General features: G+C 36.1%; 1 protein-coding gene across 2 annotated transcripts; it reads right to left on the bottom strand.

Annotated features, from left to right (window-relative positions):
- Window positions 1–424: 424 nt before the first annotated feature.
- LOC131062327 (uncharacterized) lies at window positions 425–5,793 on the bottom strand. 2 transcript variants are annotated; one of them, XM_057995965.2, is made up of 2 exons: window positions 4,021–5,793; window positions 425–653 (listed from the first exon to the last, which is right to left on the bottom strand). In XM_057995965.2, the coding sequence occupies exon 1, from the start codon at window positions 5,386–5,388 to the stop codon at window positions 4,297–4,299; it is 1,092 nt and encodes a 363-aa protein (XP_057851948.1). In that variant the 5' UTR covers window positions 5,389–5,793; the 3' UTR covers window positions 425–653; window positions 4,021–4,296. The 2 variants fall into 2 exon arrangements, with proteins under 2 accessions (XP_057851948.1, XP_057851947.1); XM_057995964.2 differs by having other exon boundaries at window positions 425–616.
- Window positions 5,794–18,322: the final 12,529 nt, after the last annotated feature.

The following is an 18,322-nucleotide window of genomic DNA, read 5'->3' as shown; positions in this document are numbered from 1 at the left end:
TAATTAAAAAACAAAAAAAAGGATGATTACATTGTTACTTTGAGTACCCAGTTCATAGTAATCTCTAAGGGCTACTATAGAAATGCTTCGGCTTTGAAGAAGTCCTAAAATCAAAGGTCTACAAGAATATGTCAATTCAAACAACCAGAAGGATTTACTGGACTATGGAGCATCTAATCGAAATGATTGGCAAATGTTTACTAATTTCATAGTATGAATTCAAGCACCCTTTTCAAAACAATCATACAGATTTACTGGAATGTAGCTTTTAGGTCCCTATTTAAAGAGTAATTTCGGGTTTCAGATCGAATCCCATGATCTATTAATAAGATGTAGAGAGTAAGAAAAGAGAAATAAATATTTATCAGATTATAGCTTTCAGTGCTACATTCAAAAAAAATGGAAAATGGATTTAGAAGATAGATTGAATAATTAACAGTTGTTTTAAAAGATAGATTGAATAATTAACACTAGTATCTTTTCCAAGCAAAGAAGAAATCTATGATCCAAGTTCCATAGCTAGCTGATACAATGCAGGAAACCAATATTGTGATAGGATAATTTGCAAGCTGAGGCATATTCCAACATGTTCTTCGAGGTGCCCAAAAAGGAGTTTCTGCAAAAAGAACACAAAGACCTGCAATTATATAGAACTGCACATAAAGCATCAGATGAGTTCCTTCATAAGTCATCTATGGACCATAAATCTTCTGTTCTTAGCACTTCCATGTAGGATTTTCTAAACATGATGGTCTTCTAATTTGGTACAGTAACAATTGTAGAATCTTATATGATGATTTTTTTCCAGCAAAGAAAATGATCAAGAAAAAGGAATGCAAAACATGTTAGTAAACAGGTAACGGAAAAATTTATTCTCCTGCTATAACTGCTACATGCCACACAATGAAATTTTAAATACAGGATGACCAAACGCCAAAGCATATACTTATCACCATGTGTAGGAAGTAATAATGCTCACAATGGAACTTCTTTAGTTTATGGCAGAGATCCTATGTAAACAAAATGGGAGTGATCCTAAGCTAAAACATTGGTTAAGATCATCGGATAATACTTCTTAGACTCCTACCTTGGGAGAATTGGTAGTGTGACTGGTGCTTCTTTTAGTACTTGAGGATGATAGCCATTAGTTTATACAAACTTACACTCTTTTAACGAGTTTGCCTTGGCATGTTCTACTTTTACTTTAGGGCTTGTTGGAGAGGCATTGTGTGTTCCTCTTGTCTGCTCCAAGTTAACTGTACTTTTACTATCCTAGATCTCCAATGATAATTTTATGAACTTTAAATACTCTTTATTTGTTAAATAAAACATGCACATGGTAACAATTGTAATGCAGTTGTACTTGGAAGCATGAAGAATTTTTACTAGTTTGAGTGAGCGAGCAAATGTTGTATCAAACAGTAAAATACATGTGAGTGATGTATATGTGTGGCTTTGGAGTATGTAATGATTTGAGTGCCAGTAGTTTGGAGGGACTGTGAACTAAAATGATTTGATAAACAAAAAAACAGTGCTTTCATTGACGTTAGGAATACATACTTTTATGGGTTAAGGAGTTAGTTTTACAGAAATATTTGATTAAAAAATTTCAGGATTTAGGAGTTGATCTGCAAGTGGTTTGAAATGCAACCAGCAGAAGGCTTCACGGTCACTGCAGATGTGCAAGGACAGACTCTGCTCACCAAATACATCATAGTTGCTTGCATATAATGTATCAATTTCCTAGTAAATACTTTTTCCTTGCATTATTCATGCACTGCTTCAAAGTTTTCCACAATGACAAATAACTTCCAACATTAATTTCTTATATGCTTGTAGTTGATTCGTGGGCAGAATCTTGAGCCCGTGACTCGACATTTACAGAAGCAGGTACACTGTTTTGTGAACTCTATATATTATATAAAATATTTATAAAATAGATACAGAAACTCTGCCTCAAAATCCATGTTATTGATGGGAAGTTCGGATAGAATCAGTAACAATGACGATCTGTCTATGGGCAATGTTGATATCCAGTGAAAGATGAGACAAATCATTGGATTTAACAGTTTCTAAGATGGTATCGCAATCACATCGGATAGAAGCAGTAAAGCACAGTTGATGAATCTTTCAATACTGAGTCAGTAATCACCTGGCTTTCAGATCTAGACTAGAGACAATTGCAGGTACGGAAACTTTACAAGATGTTCTAAAATCTAAACTGACACAGATTTCAGAAAACACTAATTATTTTACTTGCAAAAGCTCATTGGTAACAGAGCTGAGATGTGGCAATAAGTCTTCACCAGTCTTTTGATTTTCCATGAACATCTTCATTTAATTTGAGCCTCTCTAGAAACTCCTTTGCAAAACTGTATTTTTCATTTGAAAGAGATGAGATGACATGCAAAGGAGCTTTTATTCAAGGAAGCTATATGCAATAATTGACTCTTCAAAAAGAATCCCCATTCTATGTGAGTTGCATGTTACTCAAAATATGGGAAGAAATGATGATAAAGAATGAAGCTAAACTTTTAATCCTGAATCCTAACCACATATATAAAAGTTTAAAACTAAAGACATGAAACAAGATTTCTCAAAGAAACTTTGCAAATGTTTTTGGTTCAACGTCCATATCACAAGCCTGCAATCCATCATCAAGATCTTATTTTTGCATCCTGATAATGGATCATTATCCAAAATATTGATTCAAGTCTTCTACACATTTTTTTTCCAAAAAGGTTTGCTTGATAATCTAATGGAATATGGAAATCTTAGTCTTTAACTATGGCCACTCTGCAAGATCCCACGAATGCAGAACCACAATTGCAATCTCTGCGGGCCACAATGCACTGTAAAAAAATTCCCCAAGTAGCAGGAAATACAACTGAAAGGCATTTTGACATGATTGGTCCAATGAAGGGTAGCTTTAAGTGAGTAATGAAAAGTCTCTTTCCGAATAGGGCGAAACCTTAAACTGACTAAAAAAGTTTAGACTACTGAGCTATATAGGGGGTCAGAATGTTCAACAAAATTTTACACCAATAAGTGCAAGAGAATAAACCTAATAAAAGGTATTTCAATAGGGTTTGTTCGATGAAGACCATGTATGGGTCTTTAAAACACCCTTTCCCGGTAGGATAAAACACCTTAAAGGATACACAGTGGTGAGACTATTGGACAATTCCATTCGCAGAGCTTAATTGATCCCTGCTGTAGTTAGTATAGCCCTCAGGCCACCAGGATTGCCTTGCCTCTGGCGACTGGTGCATACCTTTTGCCGAAGAATTTCTCCACGACTATTAAACTTGGGAGTCCTAATAAACGAGGGTTCACAATTGAGCAATCAGTCTTACCAGATCAAAATCAAAAGTAAATCCCACATCCAAGCAACACATCAATTTCAAATAAATAATATCCCATACAATATTCAATAACATCATGGTCATCTTGAATTTACAACCACTTATTTTTATAAGAGGGAACATTAGTTTTGAAGCATTTTACTCTTTCCTACAATATAGCAGCAGACGGGCGCCAAATTATTCAAAGCAAAATCTATTGCATTTTCAGTTTTGTAAAGACCAAATGAATCAATTGAATATAAATTGAGCAAAGAATAGAGTGAACATATTTCAAATAAAAATTCAACTAGCTTTATTAAGAGAGGAAATCTAACAGAACATTAATTTCTTGGTGCTAGTAATATAACTGCAATCACAATCATAGGTAATCACGAACAGTATGAAATCCTTGAGCAATGCTGAAAGCCAAAATCTGTTCTGAAATAGTACAATAAATGAATGCCAACAAATTTTTGTCACTTTATGCAAATAAGAGCAAAATTATAATGAACAACATCACGGAGAAGGTGTCAAGCCTTCGAATCTTGTGAGCAGACTGTAAACAATGAAAATCACAACCCAAGAAAAATCACACATTGATGCTAAAGAGTGCTTCGTAGAAAGTGTGCATGTACACCAAAATAAGTTTCAAGATTCGGGCATATCAGCATTGCACCTGGTTGAATGTTTTTGCCATTTGCACAGAAGAAATGCAGGTCCTCTGCAACAAATACTGAAACCTTCAGGCTTTATGATGTCTTATCTGTTTGAAACTGAAGCCTTTACTTTAGTCGAAGATTCAGTTGAAGCTAAGATCAAACAGCACCCAATTGGTAAAATTCTTTCTGAAGGGTTTTGACAAAACTAAATTATTGCCAAAAAATCATTGAATTCTATATTACAAAGAATGCTAAGATGAAGCTGCATTTTCATGTAGAGAAGGGCTCTCAATCTATGCAACATAATCATTCTCCAGCATTGGTTGAGTTCGAGTCCCGCCTGCTGCCGGAGCTCTGCTACTGCCAAAAACAGATGTCTGTAATGCCTCTCCTTGGTCTGCTTGGTTTTCCATCTTGGTAATCTTTGCCTTCCTCAAGTATGTGAGGGTTACAAATACCAGGTAGATCAACAAAACCAAAAGGACCATGCCCCCCAAGACAGAGCCAAGTACAATTTTCCAAGTATTTGATTCCTTTTTCTTGGGCACTGGCAATATATGAGTAATGGTTCCTGGAGCGGGTGTTATACCAGGAGTCGAGGGTGCAGGAGAAGGGGCAAGAGATTTGGAAAAGAGACCAAAATGTCCCTGATAATTTGTTAAACAAACATTACCAGAACTCACTTTGCTGAGGCTCACTGATCCATTCAAATAAAAGGACACGCAAATGGCTGTGGAACCTATAGATGCCTTCGGAAACCTAATCGAGATTGGCTGCTTGGTGGCGACTGCATTGAGTTCTGCCAAATTCAAGGCACTCAAATTCGAGGAATCATAAGCCAAAAGGCCTATAACAGACCCCAAAAGGTCATATCCAGGCATAGGATAGTATATCCCTGACCAGTTACCCAGATTCTGATAAATAAGAGCACATCGCTGGACATAAGGGTTCAGCAAAACCCCAGCAGGAATATGAAACTCGTGAAAATCCATCCCTCTACGATATAGGCTACCACTTCGCAATCTAACTGCCCCCAGCGTAATACCAGTCATATTTGACGGCACTGGTGCATCATATGCAATGCCTGTCCGAGGCTTAACAAAGGCTCTGAAGGCATAATCTTGAAGAATGGTATCCAATGACCTTCTTGAAGTAATTAAAGACTCAGAGCCTGATGCCTTAACACTAGCCACTGTCTGAAGGTAATCATATTCACTACCAAAAGCAAGTGTAGATAGAAATATTGCAGGAAAAACTTTCAGCATCAATATAAGGCCAATTTTACAGCATTTCTTGAGTTTCCCATACCTGGAGCTGCCCAAATGTGTGTCTCTCTCCACATGATTGTGCATTGAGATTAGCGTCCGTAAATCCCCCATGAACATAAACCAATATTTCTTTCTGTCCGCAGCCAATCGATTTTTGACCTGTTAAATCCTACAGTAGCTCCAGACTCGAAAATTTCCTCTAAACTTCGCCGGCATTCTTGCGCCATTGCTGTAGCTTTCTCATTTTGGCGGCATTGCATTGAGGAAAACCGCTGACCTCTGTAAAAAATGGTGGAATGTACAGCTGGAGTTCAGAATCCAGTGGTGAAATGCAGTTCGACTACTGTCATGGGTAGATGAGAAAATTAGTGCATTGGGTAGAGAATCGAAATGGGTGTTCGAGGAGATCGATTAAACACCACCGTAGATTGAAAGCAAGCTTCAAAATAAATCTTGCTTCGGGCTGTTGGGTTCAAAATGTCTCCTTTAATTTTAAGCATTCTACTGCGGGTAATAAAGAGAAGTAGCAGTGGACCCATATATAAAGCTTCGTACACGCCGCCGGCTGAGTTCCTCGCATTTTACTGCCGCCGTCAAAAACATTCCGGCTTGGAAAGCGATAGTCCACGTGGCATTTGTCCGCGCATTGTCCAGAGTGTTATGCCAGATACTTTATTGTTCCCATTTGCTGCTAGATTACAGCTGTATATCCCAACTCCAAGGCAATGGAAAGTTTTATATAGGCTATGTTGTGTTGATTTGAAGTTATTTTTCAAAATTAGATCTTTAGGATTAGTTTATTTGATCTGGGCCGTGTTTTAGGTAGTTCAGGTTGTGGGATAGAAAGTTTCATATAAGCTATGTTGTGTTGATTTGAAATTATTTTTTTCAAAATAGATCTTTAGGTTTTAGTTTAGTTTATTTGGTTTCAGTTGTCGTTTTAGGTAGTTCAGGTCGTGGGTTCACATCACTTGAGAGGTTATAGGAAAGTTCGCTATGTAAAGAGATAAGCTTAAGGTCGTTGGAGTTTTAAAAAGGTTATTTTTTGAAATTTTAAATTTTTTTTGTAATGTAATGAAATAAATCCCACAAAACTTATAAATAAACTTGTTTAGGTTAATGAAATTAATTTAAATAATTAAATATAATTAATAGAAAAAAATTAAAGTGTGATAATTAAATGAAAAGAGTTAGGTCTATATGGATGGTAGAAGAATAATGTTGATAGTAGGTAGAATTGATTCATCATTATTCTAAAAACTATGCCCTCTACCTAATGAATTTCTCCAAATCTAAATGGTTGTAGAAAATTCTAAAGATTGGTCTCAAATGCCACAATTTCGAGCTCAATCATTGTGGATTTGATCTTTAATGCATGTATCTAAATTAAAATGTAAATTTCTAATACATGTTTGGTTAGATCTATAATATCTAAAGTATTTGAAAGGCCTATGATGTTAATAAACACCTTTAAAAAATTCTTAGATTACTAGGGTCGAGTTCTCATAGGTCAAAAACCTAGTTCAACCAACTTTACAACTTTGAGCAAAGGTTAAATGATAGCATGCACAATTGTGCAAGTGGCTTATATGCAGATGATGCAAATTATGATTAATGTGCTCTAATTATCCGTATTAGCTTTTGTGTATGAAGTGATAACACATTGAATATGTTTAAATACCAACGTAGCAAAATGTTACACAAACATGTACCAACTCAACTCAGAACAACTAGTGAAAAGGCATGAGAGAGCTTGAATTTGAATATTTTAAATTAAGGTTCATTCATTACATTACAGATTTGATCTTAAGTAGCATAAAAATGAACTTGGATAGGAAAATGGTAAAATATCAAGACAAGGATTGAACATATTGAGATATGCATAAAGTGTAATGAATGAGGGGTGAATGATGAATGCATACATTCGAGCTTAAGTGGGAGTATTGTGGCTTAGGCACAATATGCCCCACTTTTATTCTCTTCTCCTATGTTTCCTTTGTGTCTTCTTGCTTGTTTATGTTTTTTTGTTTCCTATTTATTTCTTTTTTTTTTGTTTTAATATGTTGTCTTTTGTTAGACTTTTGGATTTGATCATTTGAGCATGGTTTTTGAGGTATTCATGAAAATCGACACACCCTTGACAAACTTTTATAGTTGGTCATCCCATCATGCTTACTAGACCATCTTTGAAACTCTAACCCACCCCTCTGGCTCAGCATTAATTATGACTTGCTTGCTCATGTGATTTCCCATTTTATCTCTCATTTTAATTTATTTTTATTTTTCTTTGATTTTTTTATTTGTTCCCCTACTTTGGCAATTTTGTGGCTACTTGAGATTTTACATTAGTTTGCTAGTAGCTTGGCAAGGAAGTTGCAAAGGGAATATTTTTGTATGCACACATTTGTGGGTGTTCTTGTAATGCCTACCAAAATACCCTAAAGAAATAAACATATCTAACATACAAATAGAGATTAAAAAAAATAAAACATCTACTAATGCAATATAATAAACTATCATTAATCAAGATCATAAATTAACATCTACAGTAATGATCAAAACATCATGAACATAACCATATTCATAGCAACATATATCGCAAGTGGAAATAACAATACATCTTTCTAACATACATTCCCTAGGGTATCTCAACTTTATTACTTACTATCAAAAACACATAAACACATCCATATCATGAAACCATTAACATCTATTATAACTAATTACTTTCTTTCCCAATTTAATTACTATCTTTCTTATCATGAGAATCATGAACTATCAAACACTTATCCTATCATATTCCCATTAACTTTCTAGGTTCATTTTAAAACACCAAATCCAAACGTTCCTAATTTCCCGTTTCTTCACCAACCATCTAACACAATATGAATCCAAGTAGAACTATCTATCATATAAACAAGCCTAATTCATTTCCTTCATTTGAAATCATCGTACATTCCATCAAGATAAATATATACAAAACCATATGCAAATCTAAACATCAAGTACTAGTTTATCTTCCAAATAAGATTACTTATAACAAGATTATCTCATAACACCATTTTTTACAATAAGGATACACATAGATATCCATTTCAAATCTTATTCCCATATAGATCTCAATCTCTTTTCTACATAACAAACATTCTTACAACATGAACCATACAATGAATACAACATCTTATTCCATTACACAATCATAGTCTCTACATCATCGTGTCCTAATGCATAGGAATACAAGGTATAAGAGTACATAATCTATTTGCATTTTTAATATCATCATGATACAATATACTATCTCAAATACATAAAAATCAACTCCACAACCATTCACATAATGAAGAATCATAGAATCCATATCCACGCATGCTACCATCCAATGAAGAACATCCCAATGGAAGAAGGCATCAAACCACCCGACCATGTGGAACCAACAAGGAACCACCCCCGTGCTAGGAGATGACATGGGGTTCCAACTCACACTCAAGACCTAGGTTGACACCTAACAACTAAGGGACTCAAAATGACATCCACAAGATAACATCCAAGAACAATGAATCAAGTCACATCACAAGGCTAATCGCAAATCAATAAACTCTTAGAGGCATAATCAATAACAAGGGCATAAGGATCGTGGACATGTGTATGGAAGCAGTGTCGTCGCATGTTATCCTCACAAAGAAGGGGTCATGCCACACCTTGATAGACATGTGGAGTCGTCTCAACCTATGAGAAATCAAGGGAGATTGTCTTACCATCGCAATGGTCTTCCCAATCCCATCTCGAGTCTCTCCTCAAGGGCTATGAGTGGGGCACAATAAAAACTATTCATTGTCGTGATTATGTGAATCCTAATTACCCACTCTCACTAATCAAATTATTATGGTTATTAAACATAAACTCTTCATGTGGTCCCATGATAGGTCTAGACCCTAATCATCCTCTCTAGGAACCTCTTAGAGCCTATTGCTCATGACCCTAGTCCCACACATGCCAGAGCCCACTCTCCCTATCCATGGACCAAGACCTTAAGGTAGAACATAAACATAATGACATCACAATAATATCACGAATGCTCAATAAGAGATGAATCCAAAATCATAACATAACTAAAACAATATTGAAGCACATATGAACCATAAAGCCAACACACAAGCAAAAGCCTTCACCAATCAAAGCATAACAATAAACAGGAGCAAGGCATGCATTCTTCTTAATCAAACATAACCTAACACATCCTCAATAGTGAGGCACAGTCCTCTCACTGGAGTTCACATAGGATATCCCTCAGCAACTAGGTATTCTCCCTCTTATTGGAACTAAGCAACACATAAGCACAATCCTCAATAGTAATGCACAAACCATCCTACCGGAGCTCAAATCACACATAAAATGATCAAGGTAACATCAAGAAACATCTCTAAGAACTCAAATCAATCACAAGAAACCTTTGGTAAAAGCCCAAAATCCGGAAAAGTGACCTAACTGAGCAAAACTGACAAAACTGGCAACTTAGGGCCAAGGATAACTTTAAGACCCCCCCCCCCCCCCCGGGAAAAAGTGTAAAATCCTGGCGAATCCAACATTATTTTTTGGGGGGGGAGTTTCATATTGATGGCGAATTTTTTTTCAAATTAGGAAAAACAATTAATTTGTATTGGCGATTTTTTTTAACCTATGAAAATTCCATAAAATCCTAGCGAATAATTCATTCTGTGGGGGAAAATATATAATGTAAGAGGTGAATGTTTTGCATTTAAAGAAAAATATATAATTGTATGGGCGAAAAGTTTTACTGCAAAGCAAAAAATATTTAATTGTATTGGCGAATTTTATCTACCATTTGAAAATTGTTTAATTTGATTGGCTAATCTTTCATTATTTATGAAAAAATAAATATTTTATTGGCGATTTCATTACCATTTTTGTTATCTATTAATAGCCACTCTTCAAGAGTTGTGACTCGTCATGTGTGTCAATGCCAAATTTATGCAACATCTATCAATTTATAATTTTAAATATATTATCTAAGACCGTTCGATGATCGTAGATCAATGGCTGAAGTTTTATTTCAGCCCAAATTTTTGAAGGAAACGTAGTTCTCCATAAAGTCTCTGGAATCGAGACACGTATCAAATCTTAACCATGTGCCTTAACCTTGATCATTGATTACAATTGGCTAGTAGGTTACGTGGATGGTCGAGAATGTTGCACGGTCCTAATCAACATTTATTATGTTGCACAGTCCTAATCGACATTTATTAATGTCTTGTCATTGACATTCTCTAATTGTGATCCACTCAGCACACATGACTTCCAATTTGGTAGTGGCACGGACAATATTACAAATTCACACACTCGTGCATTTATGGGAAAGATTTACAGAGAGATACAAAAGATTTTAAAAAAATTAAAGGGCAAAGGAATTGCATGATGGTATCGATAAGCACGACCACATCGACACAAACCTAACATCCATCAATTTATAATTTTAAATATATTATTTAAGACCATTCAATGATCGTAGATTAATGGCTGAAGTTTTATTTCAGCCCAAATTTCTGAAGGAAACATAGTTCTCCAAAAAGTCTCTGAAATGGAGACACATATCAAATCTTAACCCCACGCCTTAACCTTGATTATTGATTACAACTAGTTAGTAGGTAATGTGGATGGTTGATAATGTTGCATAGTCCTAATCGACATTTATTAATGTCTCGTCACTAACATTCTCTAACTGCATAGAGGTGGCTCTAGAATCAGGTTGTGTGATGGGGTATTTCCAGTTGAATGCAGAGAGGAAGAAGAAGAAGATGAGGAAGGCCTGGAGTCTGTTTAAAGCTAGGATAATGAAGGAATACATCATGGGTAAATTTGCAGATTACATGAAGGAGAATGTTGATGTTATGGCAGAAGAGATAGTTGATAGGGTGATAGAGATTGGGAATGGGATTGCATGCTTGTATAACTGAGATCTCTCAGTATTCTATGTAATGTTTTCTCTGTTTATTAATAGAAAGGGTACTGCCCCCTAGACAAAACTTGTTTAAAAATAAAAAATAAAAAATAATAATTTTTAAAATTTTAATTTTATAATTATTAATTAAATGAAAAATTTAGTCCTAATTATTATTAATTATTATATTCTCAAAAGCATTATAACTATGAAAAGTGTGAGATTTTGCCAAGATCAAGAGGCAATGGAAAGCACAAATAAGAGAGACAAAATATATGATAGAAATAAACTGTATTCTATCAAGATGAAAATACTGATCAATTGGATCATCAATCGTTACATACAATGAATATGAGCCTTCTTATATAGGCAAGGCTATATGGATATGTGAGCACACAAACATGACATGTGGCTCAATAAGAAACAAGGGTAGGTAGGAAATAGGTGTGGGTAGGTAGGAGAAATAATATAATATTCCACATGAGGTGGATCACCCACTGAATGTGGAATGTAACAACAAGATCACACCATAAAAGGTGGAAATTCTCCTACACACACTATCCCAATGCGGCACAAACACCCAAGTGTCTCATACCCAAACTACTATGAAATGCATGTACCTAAGTAAACTTAAGTAAGGTGTAATAATATCCAAGATGAATAATTATTTACACCAACACCCCCCCTTAAGTGAAACTTAGGGGAATGCACTTAAGTCTACAATGCAACAAAGCAATGCAAGATGGGTCTTGGCTACGAGGCCATGTTAGGTACCCATGTATAAATGCAAATGCATGAAAACCAATGCAAGGAAATCTCTCACAAAGCAGGAAAAGAGAGAAAAACCCAATGGGAAAAAACCCTCCCCCAAAAGAGAGATGAAAACTAGATACAAAGAACTCTCATAGAAGTATGTGAAGGACAAAACCCCATGTGAGGAAAAAGTCCCCCCCATATGAGAGAAGAAGAAGAGAGACTAGGAAGCCCCCCCTCAACCTAGAATCTGCACCAATGATAGAAGCTCTAAGATGAATGAAGAAACTGCTCCATGAATGTCGAACAACATTCCTCCCCTTAGGAAGAAACAAAACCAAAGGTGTATCCATGAAGTCTCCCCAACCATGAAGGGAAGATGAAGCAAAAATACTCATGATGAAAGGAATCTCTGAAAACTGCTCAAGTGTCCCCATGTCGATGTTGAAAGGTACCCCCTCCAAAGGTGGTAATTTGTGCCACACTGCTGAAAAAGGTACTCCAAGATCTAGTGGAGATGAATGTAGATCAATTTCCAAAGACTCATATGTCTCCTCAAAAGATAAAGAGACCTCCTCCAAGTGCTGGACAAAAGTATCCACAATCATGTCAACCTCTAAAGATTGATCATGTAGAGAATGCACAAGAGGGTCAGAGTGATCCCTCGCAACAATCAAAGAAGGATCATCTTTATCAGAGAGAAGATGAATGTCATCAATGGTGTCTCCCAAATCTGCAATGTAGGAGTCCACAAACAAGCCTACAATGTCTGTCAAGTAGGCATCCCAATCAACTGAAGCTGGAAGACATGAAATATCCTGCTGCACTGAATCATAAGAAGGCAAAACTATCGCACTAGCTGCATCATTAGGTGCAATAGGTGGTGTGACCCTATGAGATTTTGCCAAGATCAAGAGGCAATGGAAAGCACAAATAAGAGAGACAAAACATATGATAGAAATAAACTGTATTCTATCAAGATGAAAATACTGATCAACTGGATCACCAATCGTTACATACAATGAATATGAGCCTTCTTATATAGGCAAGACTATATGGATATGTGAGCACACAAACATGACATGTGGCTCAATAAGAAACAAGGGTAGGTAGGAAATAAGTGTGGGTAGGTAGGAGAAATAATATAATATTCCACATGAGGTGGATCACCCACTGAATGTGGAGTGTAACAACAAGATCACACCATAAAAGGTAGAATTCTCCTACACACACTATCCCAATGTGGCACAAACACCCAAGCATCTCATACCCAAACTACTATGAAATGCATGTACCTAAGTAAACTTAAGTAAGGTGTAATAATATCCAAGATGAATAATTATTTACACCAACAAAAAGAATTAGGAATATAGTAAGATTATACTTAGAATTATTAAAAAACTAAAATAAATAAATATTTAAGCATTACTAATAAATATCACTAAAATATGAATAATAGATATAACAATATATTAGGGTTCAATTTTCTTGGATCTTTTCAATCTAATATACTAGTTGCACTTGTAATTACTATGAATCAAAATTGAAGCCAACATCACTTAGAAAAAAATATAATCTTTCAATAATCAATTTGACTCTAATTATTGTCTACTATACCTTTCAACTACTATGTCATAACTCATTGATATCAAAAATACTATTATTATAATACTATTAGAATTATTTTTTGTATTACAATATTAAAACGGCAAGTACTCGCCACTATGTGGCACTTGTTATATGTTATAATAGAAATTAAATGTTGAACATGAACATGTTGGAATTCAAGAACATTGAGAGGGGGGGGTGGGGGTGAATCAGTGTTCTACTGGAATGGAGAAACTTGACCTTATTAACACAACAACATAGAAACTGGTAAACATAAAAGCATATAACAATAAGTAACAATGCAACCACAAAGATGAACACCATAACACCACAGATTTATACATGGAAAACCTCAATGAGGAAAAACCACAATATCTATCCATTGATCAGATGAATAAATATTACAATAAGGGGCCTACACATACAAGAAGGCCAACAACCTAGAGTGCACTGCTCATCACAAAAGGAGCCTCACTGACTACAAAAAATATCGGACTACAATCTAGAATGAAGATTGAACTGCAAGAATAGCATCTCCTATGCCTAAGTACAGTTTTGGTTAAGCTCAATTCCAGAGGTCTTAAACCTCTTACACAAACCCAATTCGATCACTTATGATCGACCAAGACCTCTACATATGATTAAAAAATTATTTGCACACAGATATTCCCATAACCCTAATCCCATGATTTACAAAGAGATCTTACATCATATTTATACCAACCCGGGACCTAAACAATTAGGTCAGCCACCTAAAAGATAATACAATAAATCCATTATATAATCCCACAAACCAATGATAAACCAAGTCGGCCTAAGACCAAAACAACATAAACCAAATAATAAATCCAACTAGTAACACATCAGGAGCATCAATCAACACGTTACATAAACCGGTCCATAACCTAACAGAATAAGACCGAACCTATAATAGGTCGTCATAAGCCAAATGAAACACCATCGATCAACTGGAACATGAACAAGATAACCATCAACATCCTAATAACCTTCTAGAAGCCGCACCAACACCACTTATCGGATTCATCAAAAGCTCTACCGATAAAACCCTTACCGGTAACCAAAAGGCTTACTAGAACAAACGATAGCTTCCAGATCATCAAATCCCGAACTAACTAAATGTGATATGCATTAGTAACACATGAATAACCAATCCAAACCAATTCCACAAGATAGAGCATATCGGAGAAGATCTCCAGATCAACATCATAAACCAACCACTCTACCGGAACCCGATAGACAACAAAACAGCTAGTGTTGACATCAATGACAAACATCAATGCAACACAATCAATTCCTCCAAATTGCCAACAATATCCCCCTTTGGCATTAATGGCAACACTAGATGTGAAAAACATCCAAGTGCCAATAAATGCCAAACAAGTCTCCTGCAATAGAAGACATCCAACAATCTCCCTAAAATGATATGACAATGAAGTTCTGAACCAACAGACCAAACTCCCCCTGTGAATGATATCCCTATTAAGCTATGTTTTCACTATTTTTGTCACATAAATATCTCTCCCCCTTTGACATCAATGCCATAATTCCAACATAAACATCAAAGAAAAACGATAAGTCCTCTAAACCACATAGCTGAATACTCCCCCTGAGTAGTAGCACCAACTCATCAATCCAGAATGAATGATAGTTCTGATAAATACATACCAGACTGATGCCAATCAACATCACTCAAGTCTCTACCGGAGGGGAAGAAACTCCCAATCTATCTTTGAAGTACTCAAATGATTCCTTAGGCAAAGGTTTAGTGAAAATATCTGCAATCTGCTCTTTAGTGTTCACATAAACCAATTTGACTTCATTTGCTTCCACCTTCTCCTTCAGAAAATTATACTTGATAGAAGTGAACTTAGTCTTATAATGAAATATCGGATTCTTTGATATGTCAATAGCAACAAAGTTATCATAGTGAATAACTATTGGTTCATTACAATCTACCCTTATATCCTTCAACATTTGCTTCATCCATAGAACTTGTGTGCAGTTAGAAGCAACAACAACATACTCAACTTTAGCAGTAGATAAAGAAGTACATGACTGTTTCTTGTTGATCCATTAAACAATTTTCTTTCCAAGAAAGAAAACTTCACCGAATGTTCCTATCTGGTTACCTGTATATCCAGCCTAGTCTGCATCTGAATATGCTAATAGTGTAAAGTCATCATAAGCCAAAAACCATACCTAAAAATCCTTGAAAATATCTAAAAACCCTAGCTACCAAAGCAAGGATTCAACATAATCAATTCCTTCCTTCTGAGAATATCCTTTACATACCAATCTAGCCTTCTTCCTTACAACTCGTCCATCCTCATTCAATTTATTCCTAAAGACCCATTTAGTTCCAATAACATTCTTATTTTTAGGCCGAGGAACTAAAGTCCATGTGTTGTTCTTTTCTATCTGATCTAATTCCTCTTCCATAGCTCTCATCCAACATTCATCTTTACAAGCTTCAATAACTGATGTCAGTTCAACTTGAGAAATTAAACATACCTCATCATCTGCCAACCTTCTTCTTGTCATTACTCCTTTGTTCTTGTCTCCAATGATCTGATCTTCTGAATGATTTAACCTTACATACCTAGGAGTCTTCTGACTTTCTATTTCTCTGCTTTGATCTTCAGTTGTTGTTGAATTTTTTGATATTGTCGGGGTAACTGATTCAACATTCTATTCTAGTACAGGTGCTACCAATTCAGTTATGATCATCTCCACTTACGGTTCTCTCTCATAAGTTTTGATTTGATCTTTGTACTGCTCATCCACCTTGACATTAGCACTCTCCATAATTCTCTACAATATTTTGTTATAACATATGTATGATTTTCTTTCATTAGAATAACCAAGAAATATCCCTTCATCATATATATAGGATCAAACTTTCCAATGGAATCATCTCTTTTAATATAGCATTTACTACCAAAGATTTTGAAATACTTAACTATAGGTGTATGACCAAACCATAACTCATAAAGTGATTTACTGGTAAACCAAACCAAATCCAAGATCCAACAAATCTTCACCAATTAACCTTCAAACTGACTTCTCCAAAGTTTGAAATAGGCTTTTTGTGTGGGAGAAAAAGTGACACTAAGCAAACATGCCCTAATCTCACTTTCGACCACACACTTGTGGAATACGAAAGAGCCTAGAGGTATCACACAATTGGCTACTTCTTTTTGTGGAAGAGAGAGCCACGGGCTACCTATTATGATTTCTATTCCTTTGTTGTAATTGAAAGATAGAATGATGCAAGTTCAATCCCTAACCCCAAAGTGCAAGTATGAACTAATAACAAGATTGCAGAATTGAACTTAAATAATGGAAAGCTGTAAACACAAGGACAAGACAAGAATGCAAATGCATACCTGGAGTTAAAATCTGAGTGAAAATGTTTGGGACGGGGGCGTGGGCGCCACTGTCCTGATTCTGCCCCTGAAACTGCTCCGGAAACTGCTGTTTTTGCACTTTGGAAAAGCTGTCAAAAATGCTGAAAATGCTGTCTGTCAGGAGGACCAGGGCGCCCAGCGCCCCTGTCCCAGGGACCAGGGCACCCAGCACCCCTGTCCTGGCAGGACCAGGGTGCCCCACGCCCCTGTCCTAGTCTTTTGCTTTGAAATTTGGTGGGAAGGCCGGTCTCAGTCTGCTTCTTCCGAATCTGCAACTTACGGTGTCGTCCGAATTCTGAAACCTGCACTTATGTCTGAAAAGGTGTGGTGGGCAGCTATATAGGGTTTTGCCTTAGTCAAACCCCCACTTCGGTGATTTCCACCTCCACGAATAGCCAAGTTGTATTGTAAAATGTATTGTGTGTGCAGACCTAGTGTGTGTGCAAGGTCCTAAAATGCAAGAAAGCAAACTAGAGCAACCTAGAAAGTAAACCCTAATTGCTTGTAAATGATAATGTAAATGCTCTAAATCAAGATGCAAAGTGATCTAAAGCATGAATAAAGGATATATTGAAGCTTATGCAAAGACATGAAAACAACACGAAATCATACCCAACCCCCAAGGGAGGGGTACAAGCCAATCTTCAGTCGGTAATCTCCTATTGTTCTTCAATGTCTTCCAAGCCCTAAATGGATGAATGAAATTGATAAATGCTTGATAGAAGGATGTTGAATGTTGTTGAAGTCTTCAAAGATCTGCTCTTTCGCTGCATATGAGGTTCCTGAAAACGAAAATCGGATCCTTTCAAATGAAGAAAGAGAGCTCTTATGTATGAAACCCTAGGTCTTAATTTCAACTTTTGGCCGACCTAGAGATTGAATATCCTGCCAATTTCTTGGGGTTAAGCTTTATTTTATGATTGGATCGTGCTCCTAAAATTTCGAGAAAAATGTCCGGGACCATGTTGCACTCCGGGCGCCATGGTCCCGACAACTTTTCACCAAATTTTCAGGGCCGTCAGATATGATGATTTTAGAGAGAATCCCGAAGTTACAGGTGATTTCGAGATGTTTTGACCCCCGAAATCAAGCCCCCAAGTTCAAAATAGGACCTAATTAGGGTTTTTGATTAAATGATGTATTGGAGGAATAAAATGAAAAGGGCACACTTTAATGAAAGGGCCCAACTTTATGATGTAGGAGATGATAAAATAGGACCTTAGACCTAATTAATTTAATTAATTAAGCGCTAAGGGGAAATGCAATGCAAAATGCAAAATGCGCCGAGGCGGGTGCTAAACTAGGT

This window comes from Cryptomeria japonica, chromosome 5, assembly GCF_030272615.1.
Source record: "Cryptomeria japonica chromosome 5, Sugi_1.0, whole genome shotgun sequence".
NCBI classification, from domain to species: domain Eukaryota; kingdom Viridiplantae; phylum Streptophyta; class Pinopsida; order Cupressales; family Cupressaceae; genus Cryptomeria; species Cryptomeria japonica.
Note: the sequence above shows the minus strand (reverse complement) of the source record. Positions and strands in the feature narration are given on the sequence as shown.

Bases quoted from the DNA above. Each gene is read 5' to 3' on its own strand.
- LOC131062327 (XM_057995965.2), bottom strand. From the start codon at position 5,388: ATGTTCATGGGGGATTTACGGACGCTAATCTCAATGCACAATCATGTG.